Below are 20,179 nucleotides of genomic sequence, written 5' to 3' on the forward strand. Positions count from 1 at the left end.
ACACAGTGTATTTAAAGCTCACAGGAGAGCTTAGGAATCAGATGTAATTTCCACAAGAACCCTTCAGCAGTGATTGCAGCAGCATAGCTGCATTTACAACAGCTCTAAATAACTAGATGATGTATTTTAAATTTCACAGTCAGTCTGCATCGAAGTTTCTGTTCTCCAAAATGTACATGTGTGCAAAGAAAAAAACAAACATAAAGCAAAACTTTTCCTTCAGGCTTTCTCTTGGTTAAGATGTGTCAGAACTGACATCTCATCTAGCAGTACCTAATTCTATCTGGACTTTACATTATGATGTCTCTGTCTTCAATATCGTGCCATTCCAACGGTCAAGAACAGCAAAAGAAAAATAATAACGTTTATTTTTTGGTACATTTTGAGAACTGTGTACAAGGCAGAGCAACTCCCAGAATGCTGAAGTACTACACGCAACAACAGCATCACCACACTGCTTCAAAAGTTAGTACCAGCTGGTGGAGATGGAGCCTACAGACATGATCCAATTCAATCTATTTCTCTTTTGTACACAGAGACTCCAACAGCCCTTGCTATTTCCCCCTTCTCTCTGTCTTAAAATGACTACAATGACCAGGACAGAGAAGCAGTTTCAAACCATTTAGACACCTATCCTCAGTGACCCAAGAACCTCTGAGATGTTCCAAGTCTTGGACACCATTCCCACGACAGGTACACAAGTGAGAATGTGCACAGAGTGAGGGGGAGCCCTTCATCCATTTCTCTACTTTTACTTAGTCAGTCTGAGACCAGGCAAAGCAAAATGGACGATGTCCACGTTGGAGATATTTCTATCTTGGGAAAGAAGTAAAAAAGTATGTACCTGTATCTATAGCTTTAAAAAACAAACAAAGAAAAAAAAAAAAACAAGAAAAAAATATACTCCCTTTTTCATTTTTTATTGGGTTTTGTTTATTTGTTTGTTTTTGTGTTTTGGTTTGGTTTGTGTTTTTTTAGGAAGGAAAACCATTTTGTATTAAAAATGACAATGCAGATGCATGACTGGAAAGCATAAGGATCCAACAGAGGGCAGATGGGGATAGTCTGCATTCCCCCTCTTTACAGTAGCTCTCCTGTACTATAACCACAAAAAGCCCAAAGCACATCAGCTACTATGCTTCCAAATGATTATCGTTTAATATTATTAGACAAAAGAGCTTTCATTAACAAAATATTAATTTCACAGAGCAAGTATGCAAAAATTAGGAAACGTCAAAGTAGCCTATGGAAAAAGAATGGCTTCTGGTGAATCATCATATTACAGTCTTCAATGGCATGATCCTGTACAACTTTTTCCACAAGTGCTGCCTCATTTTATATGCAGGATAAAGGAGTTCACTTTACGAACAGCTGCTTAGTGCTTTGTTTTCTCCTTAATCTTCAGTATGCAGTCTCATGCTTTATTCAGTATAGCCGATTCTTCAAAGCTTTGAAAATAGAATTATTAATCTCCTCATAGGCTTTTCTCTTGCTACGAACAATTACAGCATTTTACAAAACACAACAAATATTAATGAATTCATTTTCTCAGAACCCCAAAGGAGTAGCTTTATAGCCCATTTTCCAATAGGGAGTGGAGGTACATAGATTACACCAAGAAATTTCCATTAATCTAGGATACCCAAGTTGAGGTGACAAGGATCTGTTTAATTCCCACTGTAGACTGCATTAGATGCAGTTTTAATGTTCAAGGCACATCTTCCATTCACCTTAGTTGCAGGTATCAAGACTGAGCAACTCTGGGACCTCAGGCTCTAGCAGGAGAGGACCTCAGAGCCACAACTCGGGTAAAAAATATTCCTGGTAAGGGATTAAGAGTTAGTGACCTCCTGAAAGCAAGCCTGGTATAAAAGAAGGTCTGTCCAGTAAAAAATTAATAATAATAATAAACTAAGCATTGTATCACCAACCCTCCACTTGCCATTCCCAGCTTGAAACTTCATCTTCAAAGTTGCTTCATTCCACAGCCTATCAGCTACTCAGCCCTGACACATCCATCCAAGTATCAACACTGAGATAGCACTCCATAAAAAGCCAGTGTGACTGTATATTTAAAAGATTACATAAAATATGTGAGTGCCATAATTTTTTCATTTTCTAATGCCTATGTTTTTTCAAAATCTAAGAAAATTATTTTTTCTGGTATCATTTATATGTAATTTTCCTATATTAAAAAGGGGGGCAAAAACCTCCCACAGTTACAGAAGATGGCATTGGACTGACACCCACATGAACCACAGGTAGAGAAGGAGACTTTAAAACCACTTTTCAGACATCTGCCACCTAAACTAAGACAAAATCACTGACAGGAACAGGCTTTCAGCATGCCATGGGTGACTGCTGTGCCTTAATGCAATGGGTCTCCTAGAGAGCTGCTGATAGCAGCTACCTAGCTTAATTGTTCCAGGCCTCTCCCACTCTCTTTTTCTCTCCAAATCTTTGCCCCAGTTCCATATGTCTTACCTAACCAACCCAGCTTCCAGACCCAGTTACAGCCTACCTTATCACCCAGAATTAGGACCTCCCTCTGCTTCAAAACATTCTCCTCAGACCTACAAAGCCTCAGTATGGGGTTTTGGCTTTTTTTCTTGGTCAGCCTCTTCCTTCCCATGTCAGCCAGCATTATTCTCTCCAGAAGCTGACCACAACTCCTGCTCCTTAATTCTTTCCTCGTTTCTTGGCCCCAGACTTTCGCCTCTCTGGATCTTTGTCCAGCAGTTCGGTTCTCCCCTGCCAGCCCTCTCCTTGTCTACAGATCTCTCTTGTCGTCCTTTATTACCAGGCCCACTCCACCGGTTGTTCTTTCAGTTCTCCCTGCCAAAACAGCACAGGTTTTCTGCCCCAGATTTCTAACACAAATTTAACCAGGGGGTGCCCACTCCTCCCTTGTCACCAGCTTCTTGTCCCAGATGATTTGTTAGTCCCTTACTGCCTGCCTTCAGCTGCCAGTCTTTTCAGCCAGTTATCAAGTCCCACTCAGTTTCCCTCCTTCCCACTTCAGTCCCAGACTTCTGTCCCTGCCACATCACCTGCCTTTTGTTCCTTCTACTTTCTCATAGCTTCCTCCTCCACATACCTTAAGTGGCAGCGGACCGCCGACAGCACATGAAACACTGAGTTCTCAGCTGTCACTACAGCGCCTGACTTCCTCCCTGCTATGAGCCACCCGTTACAAGGAATATTTGGTTCCACCAGGGTTGGGGTGCATTTAATTATTCACCATAGAGGGAGTTTATACAGTTCATTAACACACAGGAGGTGCAAGAGGTCTGGCTTATGCAAAAATTGACAAAAAGTCATCACTTTTAGCTACTAAAATAAAATTTTTAAAAGTTTCCCTAGACATGACCAAGCTGCATTATTTCAGGATAATGTTTCTTTAGTAAGTTTAAGCAAGGAGAGGCTTGTTACCTTTCTTCCCTTTTTTTTTTTTTTTTTTTAATGTTAGCAAAAAGTACACCTGTGCTATCAGGAACAGTCCTTTAATTTCCTGTGTGTGTTATAAAGCATGGGATGTTCAACATTTTCAAGAAAATGAGACGAATTTTCTTAACGCTGTGAAATTTTTTTTTCTTCCCTGTCTTCCAGCTCAGTGACATCTGGCCTCTTCTGGATGAACTAAGAAAAATTATCTCAGAATGATTAAAAAACACAAACCAACCCAAACAAACCCAAACAAACCCAAAAAACCAAACAAACCCAAAAAACAAACCCCAAACCACAACTCAGAAATAGACGCTACCATTTCTAATAAGTAATATTATGCCTTACAAGCACTTGATCATAAGCACTTGAAAGGAGGATTTTATAAGGCAGAGCAGCTTGACAACCTTAATTTTCAGGAAGATCTACCAGCCCCCACAATACCATTTTAAATAGTATAAAGACTCTGTGGGAACTGAATTATGATCAGTATAACAGAGCAGCTCAACACTACCCTGGTTCCACTAATTTCAGGCTTGTTTATGTAGATTCAAGTTATTTTTAAAAGAAACTTTTTTTACTGTGGTTTTTTTTTTTAACAAAAATATAAATGATGGAATTGTGAACTTACAGAGAAGAAAGTAAAGTCCAATGTTGTGTTTCATATACTTAGGGAAAAAATGAAAGCAGTGGAAGAATAAAATTTTTAAAAAGTGAAAAAAGGAAAAAAACCCACAAACTGCTATTTTCCCTGGTACTGTTGGAACAACAAATGCTACAGGTATTTAGAAGCTCTCCCAAGTATCTGATAATAAATAAGAAAACTACAACTAAGAGCTGAAAGCAAACAATATATTTGATGCAAGAAGGTGCAGAGGGAGTGCCTTTCCAGTACTCAGGAACCTTCTCCTCCTGTCCAGGACACATGACAGATATCAGCTCCATCTTTCAAATAATTTGATTTAATTTGGATGATATTATTTTTTAAAGGGAACTCTGTCATCAGTTAACAATGATAAAAATCTTCAAGGAAAAGCTTACACTTCAAAAAAAAGTTTCCCATTAGTTTCATATTAGTTTCCAGTATTAAAAAAAAAATAATTTAAGTCAAAGAATTAAACCTCAAGGTTTGTTCAAAGATTTTCATAATGCAGCTGCAGATCAGCATTACAGTCAGGACAGCAACTCAGCAACTACATACGTATTATGGTGCAGAAATTGTTGCAGTATACTGAAATCTGTGCACTGCAGATTCAAAGCTGTGTTTTTTTTCCTCTTTCCTGACTTTTTAGCCAGAATAACATTGACCTCATTAATACTAATTTTCATTTTTATTTTCATTTATGCATTTTGTATTTCAACTTCATGTCTATGAGTTTTTCCTGAATTATGTTTAAAAGATTAAGTTATCCAGAGGGTTCATGAATTCGAAAGAAATTACTTTTAATTGAATTTCTAAACTATTGAAAACTGGCAATTTTGAAAGCAATCGTGGTACATCATTAACAATAGGCACAGGCAAACCTCAGTGCAGGGGTACATGCTAGCATGTACAAGACGGGGAAACGTGCCAGAAATATTACATCTGTTCACCAGCCTGCAGTGCCTCAAGAAAGGAAACTGAGCAACTCTGTCTTGAACTTAAATGGTGCCACAATATTTACAGCCTTTTGCTATACGCTCAGCGGGTTCAGCAGAGCCAAGGTTCCTCTCAGAAGGACCTGGCAATAGCGCAGCTCGCGCATTGTGCAATGCTGCGAGCGGTTAAGGTAAGTGCTTTTCCTCAGAAGTGCTACGCAGAAAAATAAGCACCTAAAACCATGTTGTATAGGTGGGGATAGTGAGAGTCAGAGCAACCAAACGCCTTGCCCAGAGACATTGCTCTGAGTCAACAAATAGCCAAAATCCACATATGTGGACTTTCAACTTATTATTTTAACACTAGCATCCCTATCAGTTTAGAACTTGTTCACTGCAATTAAAAAGATGACTCTTCAGGGCAAAAAAATAGTCAGTTGTCCCAATATCTTTTTTTTTTGATGGAAGGCAGGGAAAGGGAACTATAGGAAAATCCTGACATTTTCTTAATACTTTAATATTGGTTGCCAAACAAATTAGGTCTAAACACTAATCTACTACACTCAGATCATACAGTCACAAAGTCAATGGGGAAAAAAAAAAAAAAATCAAGCTGCACTCAGACAACTGGAAGACTAACCGGTGAAGCTGATGTAGTTCTGTTCTCCCCTTGTATTATACAAATTAAAGTTCTGACTCCCTCTGACAAACCATGCCCTGTGAACAAACTCTACTCACCTGTTATTTTTACATATACATCCTTGCCCCAGGATTGTTAACCTGTTTGCCTTAATTTGAAAATAATTAGCAAGTTGGTTGAAAATATAGATCAATATTGCAGTATAAAAAGGTGACATTCCAACCTTATTCCTTACAGCATATAGACATAGAACATTTGATAGACAGCTTATCTTTTCCTAAGCTTTTAACTGTAAGCACATAATGTACATAAACCTCTCAGCATCCTGCTGAACATCACACTCTGCCAAGGGACCTATCTGAGGAACTCCTCACCCTTAGAAAAAGCACTCCTCAACTGGATTCAGCAGAGCCTATTTAGTCTCATTATTCAAGAGGATTCATAAAAATAATTTCATCTCTCCACAGTCCTGACTATTGTAAAAGGTTATCGGATGTTACATTCCTTTAAGTGTTGTAGAAAATAGGGACTGTGACACAGCACTGCACTCAGAACTAAAATGCTGCGGTTATTTTCAAAGGTACATCCTTTGAAGTTATTTTGTAGAATGCCTAGTGGATTAAGACTAACAGTTTAAGATGGAGAGACAGCTTTCACGAGAAATATTCACTCATTGGTAACTGGCTAATTCAGTCTTTATCAACTGGTTGAATTTTCATAAAAGTGTCATTGCTTTACTTATAGTGCTGAGGTAACTACTGAGTAGGTAGCAAAACCACAAATATTTTTATGATTATGAAGCTATGCAGTTCACCAACTCTTAGTTTAGTCTGGAAAAACATCTTTTCATAAAAATGTGGGGGTGAGTGTATGCAAGAGCAAAGTTAATTTGCCGAATCCTTGCTCCTTCTTACTATCAAACCAGTACTGAATAACTGGAATAGGTTTAATAAATATTCATTAAAATCTAGTTCTAAACCATTTTAAGACTATAATGCAGAGATTAAAATATCAAAAATAATTAAAAACATAGGTTTGTGTTGTTTCTCTGTACACTGAAAACTATTTTTAGTGTATAGATATTTTGCAAAGAAGATGAAGTATAGGCATTAACACCACGTTTAAGGAAAATCAGTCTCTGCAGTCAGCATCATGTCTCTTGTTCAAAAGTACATATGACAGCCTTAAGAATCAACAGTTGAGGCAAAAGCCCTAAATAACATAAAAGGCTGAGCTGACTTACTCATCAGAGGGGAGAAAGTATGAGTTCAGGTATATACCTACACAGAGACACAATTTGGAGCAAAATTCAACTTCAGCAACCCAATTCAGCAATTCAATGAATTTCAAAGAAATTAAATGTCTTTAAATAAAACCTTTTCATTAATTAGATTTCTTATTAATTTTGTCCAGAATGATTTGCTTTTCCAGTAAGTCTAATTACAATTCTCACAAAAGTAGTTATTAAAAATAATTTTAAAAGGTAAAGATGATCGGAAAGCTGTCAGAATGTCAACTTACAAAAAATAATGCATTAAAGGAGTTACTGAGCTTCTAATTAGAAGGTACAGTTACATTCTAATAATTATATTCTCCTCTTTCTGTGTTTCCAAAAGAAGGGAGAACATTTTCAATTTTATCAAAAAGAAAAAAAACACATTATTTTCAAGTCTTATTAAACTCTTCTTTTTCTAAATACTGTAAAAAAACTTACAGAAATAACATTTCATAGCATTAAAAAAATGAATAATATAAACTTTAATGCTGTATGCAGATCTGAGACAGTCCTCTTGACAAAGCTAAAAACTCTTCCTCTTTAAAGATTCTTTTTTTAGTTGTAGCTCATTTGCCAAATCACTGGGGCTGATTTTACAGAAGCCTCCAGCAGATTGATTTTCTTCTTATTTTCATCTCCCCACCCCCACCCCGATATAGTTCAGGTGCTTGCAATGCCAAGAACACAAAAATAAATTAATCTCAAAATGTTGAAGAGTTTCATTACAGAACAAATAGGAGATACTTTGATGTGGAAGAAGGTTATTTAAACACGTGATAAAAAGCAGCTACCACAGAAAGTTTGAAACTATTTCAATTATATTTAATTAGTAAGTCTTTTAATTATATTTAAATAGGACATGTCATATGACATGTATTTATTACACTGCACATAAATCCTAAGAAAATACGGACCTTTTAATGTCCAGAAAATGGTACGTACCTAAGTTAATCATTCCAAAATTTAGGTATAAAATTTTAGTTCATATATGATAGTGCTCTTATAACCTCTGAACACTCACAGGGACTCACTCCAGTTATGCAATTTGGACAGATTTGGGTTTTCTGTATTTTCTTTTTTTCTTCATTAGTAGATTTTTCAACTTCTATTCCATTATCAAAACGAACACAAATTAGATTAGTCACATACCAATGTCACACTTCCCACACCTTCAGTGTCTTGGTTTGCAAAATGGTATCAAATACCAGTTTAAACACCTTAAGCCGCAATTTTGTGGATGGGGAAATGTAAACCAGACTTTAGTATAACAGTTTTATTAACTCTTTTTTCTGTAGAGAAAGCACTGCACAGATATTGTTAGAGAACTTACCAAATATCTTTCTGAAGAGACACTGACTAAAATAAGATCGTCTCCAACACGCACTTTTTCTCCCTCTGATCGTTGCTTGGAAGCTGGATGGATGGTCCACCAGCATGCCTCACCTATATATTGTTATTGAGTAACAGCAGAGGAAGACATTAAAAAGAAAATGCCCAACATTATTGCCATTGCTTTCACATTTATCTCAGTCCTACATTTCTGACCCAGTTTTCAGTTGTGTAAACCAAGTGTCCACGTGTTGTCAATACCTAATATCATTCCTGCGCCACCTTGTCAGAAACTCAGCTGGAAATAACACACATATACAGAAAGCAGTAAGAGCTCTGGAACAGTGATTCCAGAGTTGAGTAAGGAGGTGACTCTCTGTGTTTAGGCAACCTGGTCCAGGCTGCTTTTGCTTCCCTGTCACCTTTTTTTCCAGGTTCTGAGAAAGACATCAAAGAATATTCCATCGAGAATTAGGACAAAGAAGTGGGTGCCTCTAATTCCCCAGAATATTTATAAGTCAGAAATTTGGTTCCCACAATAAACCTTGCTTTCAGATATACTACTTGAACAAAAAGCATGCTTTTCAGAAAAAAACTGCTTCGATCTTGGAACTGTTCAATTTTTGCTGTTGTCACTGTTATTACTCCCAGCTAGAGCAAGGCTTCAAAACCAAGCAAACTTATTTATAATTAAACAATTACACCAAACTGATGGCATTGTAAGAAGGTATATCAGTCTTAAAAATATAAATAAATCCAAGTCACCAGCAGTTCTAAAACTTTAATAGAATCTTTATTTAAAATAATAGAAGTTTAAAAAATTTCCAGCAGAAGGCTTCTACAGGAATAGCAACTTGGGAATATTCCTTTGCTTATATTCAATACTATAAATTCATATTTAAATATCAATAGACATGTTTATATCTCATAGAAAATAAATTTCATAATCTATTAGAAAATGTAAAGGCAAGATATTGAATGTGTAAAACAAGGAAATACTAAATTTTATTTCTTTAGTCCTTAAAATAGTCTTAATTTTTATATGATTTATATGTATTTATAGGTCCTGTTATGATTTTTAGACTGAAAGCATTCTTCATTACATAGTCTTTTAAACTAGTGTCTACCTGTTGTGTCCTCTTGCAATCCTACATCAAATGCCAGCTTATCCATTGAAGATCGAGATGTAGAGAGGCAGCATAGATACTATCAAAAGAAAAACACGTGCATTACTAGTTCTGCTCACATATGATAATCCACTGAAATATAAAAAGCCATCAACCTACTAACACAGGATTAACTATTCTTAAATTATCCCCAGTAGTTACTATCAAGAACATATATGCTTGATAAATTTAATGGCACTCACGGAGACTTGACAAAGATATATGTTCTAAAGTGACCTCTCTCAGTCTATCCAGGTTATCTTTCCACTGAGACTGGAATAGTGAGAGTGGAAATAAAGGAGCTGGTTGCATTGCAGTTCAGCTCAATGAAGCCTCAACTTGTAGGTAAGGAGCTTGGAACCTGTATAATTCATCAGGGAGTTGAAGAGTAAGGCTTCTGTCCAAAAATATGTGCAAGAAGGAATTTCCTTTTCCACTCAGTCTCCAACATATGTTCAGGTTGCCAGCCAGATGCCAGTTGTGGATTCAGTTGCAGCTTATGCAATATGCAATATCCAAGGGAACAGAAATGAGAAATCACCAACTCAAAATAGACTGACAGAGAACTCATCCCTATGGAGCCAGACTTAATTTTAGCACTTAGCCAGTTATGACCAGCTCGGTTTCCTATTTCCAAGCATCTACCCCTCACAAAGGTTTCCAGTAACCACGGGTAAAATGACTTTTTGATACAAATAATTCTCCAGATATCAGTAAATGCCAATAGTCTGGGCTCTTTCAATCATAACTTTCATACAAAAAAGAAATCATGGAAGCTATCAACTCCTGTTACATACCATGCCGCTGTAGGAATGGCGCAGCAGGATTGCATGCCCATAGAGTAGTGTTCGATGACCACCACCTTGTGCAGACTGAAAGACAAGGAAAAATGATATACGGGTATGTTGTAATAAAATCAGGCCTTCTGAGAAAGAAAAAAGAAAAAAGAAATCCTCATCAATCTCTGGACAATTTGTATTTGTCCTGTGACAGAGAAGTCGTCTTCTCTATAAAAAGCTATTCAGGGATTAGTTCAAGAAGGTAGTTTTATGAATGTGTTCTCTTTAGCTTGGATTGCTTCTTAATAAATTGACCTTTTAAGTCCTTGGGGCAGATCTGAGTTAGAATTCAGACAGGTGCATCTAGAGGCTACCGACTTTGTCTATTAGAAGTGCTCAATTCACTGATGAGGGAAAATGGCGTACTTTGTACCATCACCGATTTGGTATAAAATATATTCTAGAAGCTTGAATCCTCCTGTGGGCTGAAAGAAGGCTGCCTTTAGAGATGAGCAGCTTTGATGCGTGTCACACTACCCTTTACACCCTTATGTATTGCTAAATGTCTCCATATTCACCCATTTTTCCCTCCAAATGAAACACTTTCTAAATAGAAGGTATGCAGGGGGAGCTTCTGGAGTATTGTCCCTGTTTTACCAGAAAGTATTAATGACACATCAACCACACTGAAGGTCATCAACCTCCAGACTGTTTGCCCCACAGTGTTTAAATACTATCAGACAGATTTCTTTATCTGCTAGGCCAGGTACGTGCTCAAAGACAACCAAACTAACTCAACAGGGTTTGGGGGTCCTGCAAATACAGAAATCATGTCTGAGTAAATGTTTCTCTTGACAAATGCAGCATATATCTTGAGTGAAAGAAAATTAAAGTAGTAATATTCACTCTTATCCCAGGAAACTGCGACCATTTTTTTTCACAGTATTCTCATTACAATTTCTATTTATCTATAATCCATTTAACCACTCACAAAAGAATAAAGAAATCTCGTTAAAGCATGAGCAACCTTTCAACCTCTGCTGAAGATTCATTAATTTCTTAGACTGAGATGCAGCTGACTGACATTGGTCAGGAGCAGAGACCGTCAAACAGGACGCTGTCAAGAGCATAAGTCCATATTCCTCTGACAGAACATTTCACATAAAGCACATCACACGCTTCAAGCAATACTGATAAATACATATTTTTGAGTCTATAAATGTGACAACTCCATAAGCAGCATTATTCTTTCATATATGACTCCTAATTCAATTCCTTACATACAGCATTTACACCCTTTCTTTTATCACAGCAAACTGACCTTCTGTTTGACTGTAGCATCAGATTCATTATAGAATAAATTGGAAACAATCGTATTACATTATTTCTCTGGCAGCTTCATTTCAGTGCTGAAGATCAATTTAACTGAATGGCTACAGTGGCAACACACAATTATTTCCCCTCCTCGTTTACTGGTTGTCCTTCCTTATGTTTTATCCATTAGCATAATATTTGTTGATCTTTGAGTTACTTGGTCAAGAAAAAAAAAAAAGGAAGAGGTGGTGAAAAAGCAAGCACTTCAGAAAATAATAATTTTAGCACTTTAAGAATTTGCCAGGAATTTCTGGCCTTTATCTTTATTGAGAAGAGAGCATCTTGATGGACACAAGCTATATTGTGACTTTCAACAAACTGCATAGATGTCAAAATGCAGGGAGGCATATTCAATAACCTCGCTGGAAGACTGAATGACATGAACTTTTATTAAGAATAAAAGTCACTGTCTTTGTCACAGACACAGTCTTGACAGTAAGACATGAAGATTTAGCTTTGAACTACCATTACTACCACCAGTTTTTCCAAACGCACAAGGAAAGAATGAGACATTTGATAATGTCAGGCCCATTGTGCCAAAGCTGAACGCTGAATGTCTGTGGCTTATCATATTGGGGAAAGGGGGAAAAACTGCTGTGAACATACTACCTTACCAACACCTCAGATTTGCCCAGAAGCTTTATCAACAGCAGGCGTAGCTACCCAGTCAACCAACTCACTAATATGAACAACAGTTCGACATTTCACTTATATTTTTATCAAAATTATTCTGTGTTACTAGCCATAAATTTGATATCTAACATATAGATTTGGTTGCCTGTTGTACAAAAGATAAAAGGAATAGTGTGCTCAACAAAATCACTGTTATGTTAGCTTGTCCTTGTTTTGGCCATGTTGATTTGTTTGTCTAGCACCTTTTCTGTTAAATACACATTTCTAACCAAAAAGGAGAAAGGTTGGCTCAAAAAAATTTCAATCACTTCTCTGAAAAGTGTGGGAGTGGTTTTTTAGATAATTTTTCCCAAGAGGATTAAAGTAATTCTGTATAACCAAAATTATTTCACCCATGCAGGCAAGTTTGCTGTTTCTGTTGCTTAGACAGAAAACAGAGTTGCAAAAAAAAAAACCCAAAACCAAAAAACAAACAAAAAACTTTTCCACTCAAAGGTTTCTGAGAGGCAATTAGAATCAGCCATCCACATGGAGTGAAAGTAAAAAGATGAAACACAGAAAATACAGGAGACTGGAAGAGAAAGTTTGTACTGCCTTCCATTTTGGAGCCTGCCTTCCAGGATATACCTATAAGTTAATTTTCTATTTTAAAGGTTCATTTCATAACTAAATACTCAGCACTTATCTTTATGCCAGAGACTGCATAGTAAGTAGCTGTTGGACCACGACTGTCTACTGAAAGAGTCTTTGATTTTCAGAATAATCCACTCCTACCTGGTATGTTGCAAAGAACTGTAAATTTTCCACCTCAAATAAAAGTTAAAATAAATTTAAAAGTTAACAGTTGGACTTCTGTGGCAAAGATATACGTTCCAAGATGAGGTGAGCCACTGGTTTTACCAAGCTTCTAATAATATTCAAGTAATAGCATTTCAGAAGAAACTGCAAGTAAGATTTCTTGGAAGCCACAATCCTGACTAATTCAATCTGTAATGCCCACAGATTTTTGCACAATATATGAATGGCATTATAACACAAGCAAGTTTCTAGCAAACACATTATTTATCATGAGTCTTGTTTGCTTTATGTTTTTAATTTCCAATTTTCAGAGTAATTTCTAAGTTGGACAATACATTCCCTGAATAACACCAGACTGGAGAAAAATACACTTGTGTTCAAAGAAGAATTATCCATTGAAGTTCTACAAGCTATGTCATTCAGGAGTATCAGTTATATGAACAGAAAACTCTTCCCATTTTACCGTCCAAGAATTTGGGATTTAGAATGAGACTTGAAAAGCCTTTGGAACTGGTAAGTGCCTCAGTCAATAAATTGAAAGCATATAGGGCAAATTCACCCTGCTTATGAAACCTTCATCTCTAGTCTAATATTTCTGCAGCTGGAATACAAAATTAATTTGGTGTCATCTCATTACCCAAAAGCCATTGCCGAAGCAGAGGCAATTTAGAACACAACAACCATAATTAGAGCTGAAGAAATTAGCATTTAAAACATATAAACAGATTTCAAGTTCAACGCATTGTTGGACCAGGCAATGAGAATAGAATCCTAAGATCTGAGCTGCTTAATCTGGTGTAAAAAGCGTTATCTTGAAAGAAAAATAAAGGAGGAAAATAAGTTACAATTGGAAAATATTTCTTTTCCTTGTTTTCTTAATAGAAATAGGATTAAAATGCCAAAAAACTTAAAAATTACAACCTACAAACTATCTAATAAAATGTGCAAATGATGGAAGCAGCATAACATGCAAAAAATTTATAATTAGTTTGAACAAAAATATCTATATTTTACTGCAAATACCAATCCTGCAGTAAGATGTTATACATGAGCCAACAAACCCTTTATGTCTGTACATTTCCGTATGCACACAACTGTCATGTGTACAGACATGCAATCACCTGACAGATTAAAACACGTAGTTCATTGACATTAATTCACACGGAAGCACTTGCACCACTGTGCCTATGGCTGCACTGCTACATTTGTGGTCAAACATGAGAAGCTGCAGGAAATTAATCACGGTGACATTGAACAAGTGTTTTGCGGCCATTTGTGCTTCTGGGAACTTCACTTAACATATGAATTTTTAGAGACCAGTGAATACCCTGTGGCATCCAATGAGATTTTGAGTCAAATAGCCATTACCTTTCCATTCTTTTCAAGAGAACAGCCTTATTTTTACTAAAGAAAACATTTATTAAACCAATAAGTACTCTGCTGCAAGCAAATGCCAACATTTCTTTGTTGACTTTTCTTCTCAGGCCTACTCAATCTCTAAATGTATAAAAAGAGAAAAAGCTATGAGCTTCAAGGAGGTACCAGGGAAAGACAAACATGTGAAAGCATGTGATTATACAGGATAATTATTTTGGTGTTTTGTGCGTGTACAGACATGCTTTCATAACATTGTCATTATTCAGAAATCTAATGCTTGAGAAAGCCTGACAGCAATTGCATTTAGCACGTGGCTATTCAGATAATTCTAGTCACCCATGAAAGCAATTTAAAAATACTGAATGCACGAGAAGAACACAGGAACTGAAGGAGACTCTCTAGAAAATCACACAAGATAACACAGTGAGTTTTTAAGAACTATGTAATGGCTTTTCCTGCATCATTCCATGGTGAGCCCAATACAGGTGAATGGAATTAGATGCACATGCTGTAAGGAAAATGACAGTACAAAGACTAAACTGTAAGGAAATATGGTTTTCATGGACTTAAAATAATTTTTAAAAAATCAAGTGAAACAATAAGCTACAAGGAATCAGTAGTAAATCCTTCAAAAAAGCAATCCATATAATTTACAGTAACCATAAATTATGACCTAATAGCCACAAGCTGTTTAGCCCAGTATTTCCTCTGTGCCCCGGACCCAGTCATAGGAAACACCCGCCCAGATGGTCTACATGGAACTTAGGACCACTCAATACTGCTCTGAATGGGTTTCTAAAAAAATATTACACAACTATTTTCATAGCATGTAAGAGCAGCTAAACAGTAAAACAAGCAATACGCTCCATGTTTTTCTTCTCAAACGTTTTCCAAGGAAAATACTGCAAAATAACGTTAAGTTTCAAATATGACATTTAGTGGTTATTTCGTATGTACACTAGAGTAAAACAATGTCCTTTAAAGCACTGAGCAGTTACACATTATTAAAATGGAGCCTGCCTCTGAAAGCCTAAGTTAACACTTTATTGTCAAAGGCAATTGGGAAATCAACGCTTATTGAATTTATTGTTGTTCCAGACTTAAAATGCTAACAGCAACCTAGAACTGCAACATGTAATAATGGAACAGTGATTTCAAAACACACCAACTTAAAACTATTGCCAACTTTCACATTTAAACATTGTTGTGACTCATTTGGATAAGGGGAAAAGCTAATATTTGCTACCAATGATGGCCATCTTACACTTAAAATAGATGTTACAGATGACAGCATGTCAAATGGAGAACAGCTATAGTCCCATAACAACACTTGCAAATATAAAAGCAAAAGCCTTATTTTCTCCATCACAAGTGTGTTCTAGGTTTCATGAAGCTCTGTAGTTTGTTTCTACCATTTATAGTGTTAGAAAACTCCAGAATGAGGAAAAATTCCTATCTCTAAACCTAGACACTTAGTTCAAATGTATAAGCAGAAGTCTATAATTAAACACAGAATATCCTACAGTTAGCCGCTTTGAACCCTTTTAATTAAAAACCATCGCCACCACAAAAATAAACCAGGCAGGAAATTGCACTCATGAGTGATGGAACCTTCTCAAAGTCCCTCCCCTGGGACTCACATCAGGGTTGTCAAATTTCCCATTCTGGATCATTCATTACATTCTGAAATTGTGTTTTGATTCATTAGAAAGAGAAATCAGACAGGAAATGTGGCTCTGATCACAATATTGGCTTGGGAAAAAATCAACTACCATGCATTTTGAGTAAAAATATATTTAGGCCCTGCACTACGCTATTCCCAGTCAGAAACGACCTGTGTCAAGACCAGAGATGTAAGACTGTTGGCATCAATGCCTCTTTCCAAGAGGCCAATCAGCAGGCTAATACAAATAATTAACCTGAACTGGTTCTTTAGAAATAAAACTGTGAGTGCACAAGGAGGAACATTTGCTTTGTTTATATATAATTATTTAGGACTTCCTGCATTTAAGCAAATTAAAGGCTCCCATTTAGTAATCTGCAAGATAGAAAGAAATGTACTGAAAGGATGTGGAATAAACGTAGATCATGAAAGCTTCTAAGTCCTCACCCAGGAGAAGGAAAACTCCATGATAGCAGAATTAGCAATGAAGTGAAAGAAAATGGGAAAAACTAAAGGGAACTGGGAGGAACAGGAAAGAAGGTGTCCCACAGTCTAAAACCATCTCACTATGGTTCTCCACATAAATATTTGCATGATGCTACAAACATTTCTGTAAAGGAGAGGATGCTCAAAGTGTTGTTTCCATAGAAATGTAAAAACTGTTCATCTATTAATGTCATTATTAATATGCAATTTTTAATCCATTCTAGACCGATGCTGAGGGAGGCCAGTATTTATCTAAAAACAGCAGTGATGATGCAATCCTACAAGCTGACTTGAATTGGAGACCACCACAGGTAAGTATTCGATGAGACCTCTCACTCCACAATTATTTCACTGTCTAAATTTTTTCACACTGAACACAACTTCAGATGACTAATGAGAGCTTCTTTCTAATACTAGGCAACAGCCACCTGGAAAACACAGGAAGGCCCGTTCTCTTAATGCCAGCATGATCGGTAACAGCTTATAAAAAGCTAAAATAATTTCTTGATGACAAAACACAAACTCATATTAATTTAGCCTAAGGCAACTAAACAACCAGTGGAGAGAAAAAGGTGCTTTTGGACAGTAATTCAGCCGACCTAAAATCTGAGCAATTCTTTGATGATACCTATGCTTCTGCTTGTGGTTACACAGGGAGCTTAGGATACCCGTGGCTCTAAATCAGGCACTTCAGGTCTGTGGGATGAATGCCAGTCAAAGAGTCCAGAAAATCCCGAGCAGTGGTGAAAACAGAATGTGTGGAAACAGGCTGAGTCACTGCAGAACTCATGAAGTAACCCTGGAACAGAGCTAGAAGGCTTGTGAGACAAGATTAGTCAGGCAAAACTAAACAATTCACACTTGGAATAGCAACGCTGGGAAAGTACATCTCCAGCAGCATCGGAGAACTTGAAAATGCTGCAAGCAGCATGGACTACGAACAAAGCTACAGAATGTGGGCCGAGGAGGTGTACATGTTCTTGTTGCTCATAGAAGTATCCATTTTCTTTAAAAAACTTGACCAAAAAAAAAAAGGAAAATAATTTCCTTTCCAAAGTAAGGACATCCAGGTCCAGAAGCCTTGAATTCTTCTACCAGTAAAAAACTCAAACCTAATGAGACCCTTCTGCAGTTACGGTGCTCTTGGGCTGCCATTTCCAGTGGTTGGCACCAAACCCACAGCATTGAGGTGCTTAGAATTTAAAGATGCAAAGTAAATCAATTCACTGACATGTGGCATTGTAGTAATATATTCCTTCACCCCATTCACACCAAAGGGCAAATTCAAACCAGTCTAAAACCTCTTTGTTTGTCTCACTGTAGCCTATACACCATGTTATAATGGAACAACAAACAGGAAGTTGAACCTGTCAAGACATTACTTACACTATGCATATTTTCGTCTTTACAACTTAGTTTTAAATCACTATTTAGTTGATTGACTTTTCATGGAATTCTCTACAAAGCAGTAAGTAAACTGCAAAACTTCAGGTATGGAGATGAGTATGACTGATGACTGCTGGTACCTACTCTTGGATAATGATGGCCATTGTTAAAAAAAAAAAAGAAAAAAAGAAAAAAAAGAAACAAAAAAACTTCTTTCATTTACATGATCAGCAGTTACCTCCTATTTTATGGGTCATGACAAGCCAAAGAATAGAAAAAAAGAGTTTAGCTAAACCATAGATTTCCTAAAGATGGCTTTCTTTAAAAGCTGCATTACAACATGTAGTTATGCTTTATATAAATATTACATAAAAATCTGAACCGGAATAAATCAACTCACCAATAAAAATCATGAGCATGTTTTACTCAGTTAAGAACACAGAGATATTTTCCTATCTATATTAAAAAGACTGGAATCATTGGTAATGATGATAAACCTTTGAGTGAGCCCCATGCTAAATGTTACCAATTTTGCTAATATTGACCTGCTGGAAGGCAGAATAAACAGCCACATAATTAGAAACACTTCAAATATACCTCATGACTAATATTTCCAACAGTACATGTATGTTATCACTTTTCCAGCAATGAGAAACTTCACATAAATGAAAACCAGACACAGCGGTGAAAATAAATAAAAAATTAATAATACTGATCACCTGTTTCCAGCCTTCTATGTAAAACAAACACTTATATTTATGGCTGAGGCAATAGTTCTGTTACAAACTCCTACTTTCAAGCACTTTCAGTGGTTTGGAAAAAAAATGGCCAAGAGGATAAAATTTATCAATTTCTCCCTTAGCCTGGTGAAGATTTATCTTCCCCCATACTCCTCTCCTTCACTGCATAGGAGATAGAAGGAATTAATAAAAATCTTCCCGGTTATTTTAGAACTAAATAAGCAGAGAAGGGAGGCATTTTTTAGAGGTTAAGGATTGTGCTTGAGCTTTTTCTGTTGCTGTACAAAACCAGGAATGCAAATCATCCTTGTCACTTGAGAAAGAAACTCACAGATAAAGAATAAGATAGACAGCCAAGTGGGAAGAAAGACAGATCAGCAGAGGAGTCATGCTAAGAAAATTCCTCTGACATCATTAAATCCAGCCCTTAAAATAGCACTGCTTATCTAGCCCAGAATTCCTCCATTTTAGAGAGCGACAATGGAGCAAGACCATACTACAGAACAGCAAACTCTTAGGGGATAAAAATCAGTAAACAAATACTTTTAGAAAATTAATTCAGAATAGATATTAACAATTAAAGGAAAAAGTAGAAAACGGATAACCAACACATCATGGGCACTTATTTGAATGTCAGTTATTCAAAATGTTTGGAGGTTCACTAAGTCCTCGCCATATTCATAATAGATTTTAAAAAAAAAAAAAAAAAGGGCAAAAAAAAAAAGCACTGAGAAGCAGAGCTCCTGCACATGCTTTCTGACCGGGGGAGTGAAGGGCCAGGGAGTCCCAGCCGAAAGGCGCCCCGCTTACCCCATCACAACATTCTTGCAACAGAAGAAACAGTGTGCTCTCCCCACTTTCCAGAATGCCCAAACGTTTTACTGGGACTTCTGTTACTTATTCATTGTGTCAAGATTTCTTATTTACCAGATAGTGTTGAATTCTTACTGAAAGGGTAAGGGTGAATTAAGAATTAGAGAAGCCAGCCCAGAGTCCTCTTTCCAAAGGTACCTGCCTTTAGTTCTTCGTGATCTAAACAAACCATAACCCCAATCCAAACTAGAGTCAGTGTGGTTTCTAAAATCAAATTTTTACAAAATTCAGTATGTGCTCTTGCAGTGAAAGCCAGTTTGATGCTGATGTTAAAAATAAAGAAAAAGAATGAATTAAATTAAATTGTAGGAATTCATAGAAAATATAATACTAAGTGTTTAACTTGCTTACCTTCATCATAAATTTCTGTAGAGCCATGAGAAGGAGAAAAAAAGAGAAAATGTGAAATGAATATTTGCTTTCAGGTGCTTAAAACTGGGATTTGTTTTCCCTGAAAAAGTGAGTGGGATACACAGAACTATAAACCACGTTTAAAAGGAACATTTATCATTGCAATTAGCATAATTATAGCTTGTGCTAGAAAGCAAAACAGCTGCTCAGAACAAGGCTTCATCATTTTTTTGTGCAATAATTTTCTCAGATTTTTTTTTTTAACTTAAATAATATAGCACATTAA

At 36.5% G+C, this 20,179-nt stretch overlaps 1 protein-coding gene across 1 annotated transcript in view; it reads right to left on the reverse strand.

The window, feature by feature from the left end:
* RYR2 (ryanodine receptor 2) overlaps positions 1–20,179 on the reverse strand; it is a 434,064-nt gene that overhangs the window by 261,532 nt on the left and 152,353 nt on the right. Inside the window, exons 5-8 of the mRNA XM_075089806.1 lie at positions 19,894–19,908; positions 10,231–10,305; positions 9,395–9,473; positions 8,269–8,381 (exon numbers count right to left, since the gene is read on the reverse strand). Coding sequence (XP_074945907.1) covers positions 8,269–8,381; positions 9,395–9,473; positions 10,231–10,305; positions 19,894–19,908 — 282 coding nt within the window. The remainder of the gene's footprint in view (positions 1–8,268; positions 8,382–9,394; positions 9,474–10,230; positions 10,306–19,893; positions 19,909–20,179) is intronic.

The sequence above is a fragment of the Phalacrocorax aristotelis genome, chromosome 3 (assembly GCF_949628215.1).
Source record: "Phalacrocorax aristotelis chromosome 3, bGulAri2.1, whole genome shotgun sequence".
In the NCBI taxonomy this organism is placed as follows: domain Eukaryota; kingdom Metazoa; phylum Chordata; class Aves; order Suliformes; family Phalacrocoracidae; genus Phalacrocorax; species Phalacrocorax aristotelis.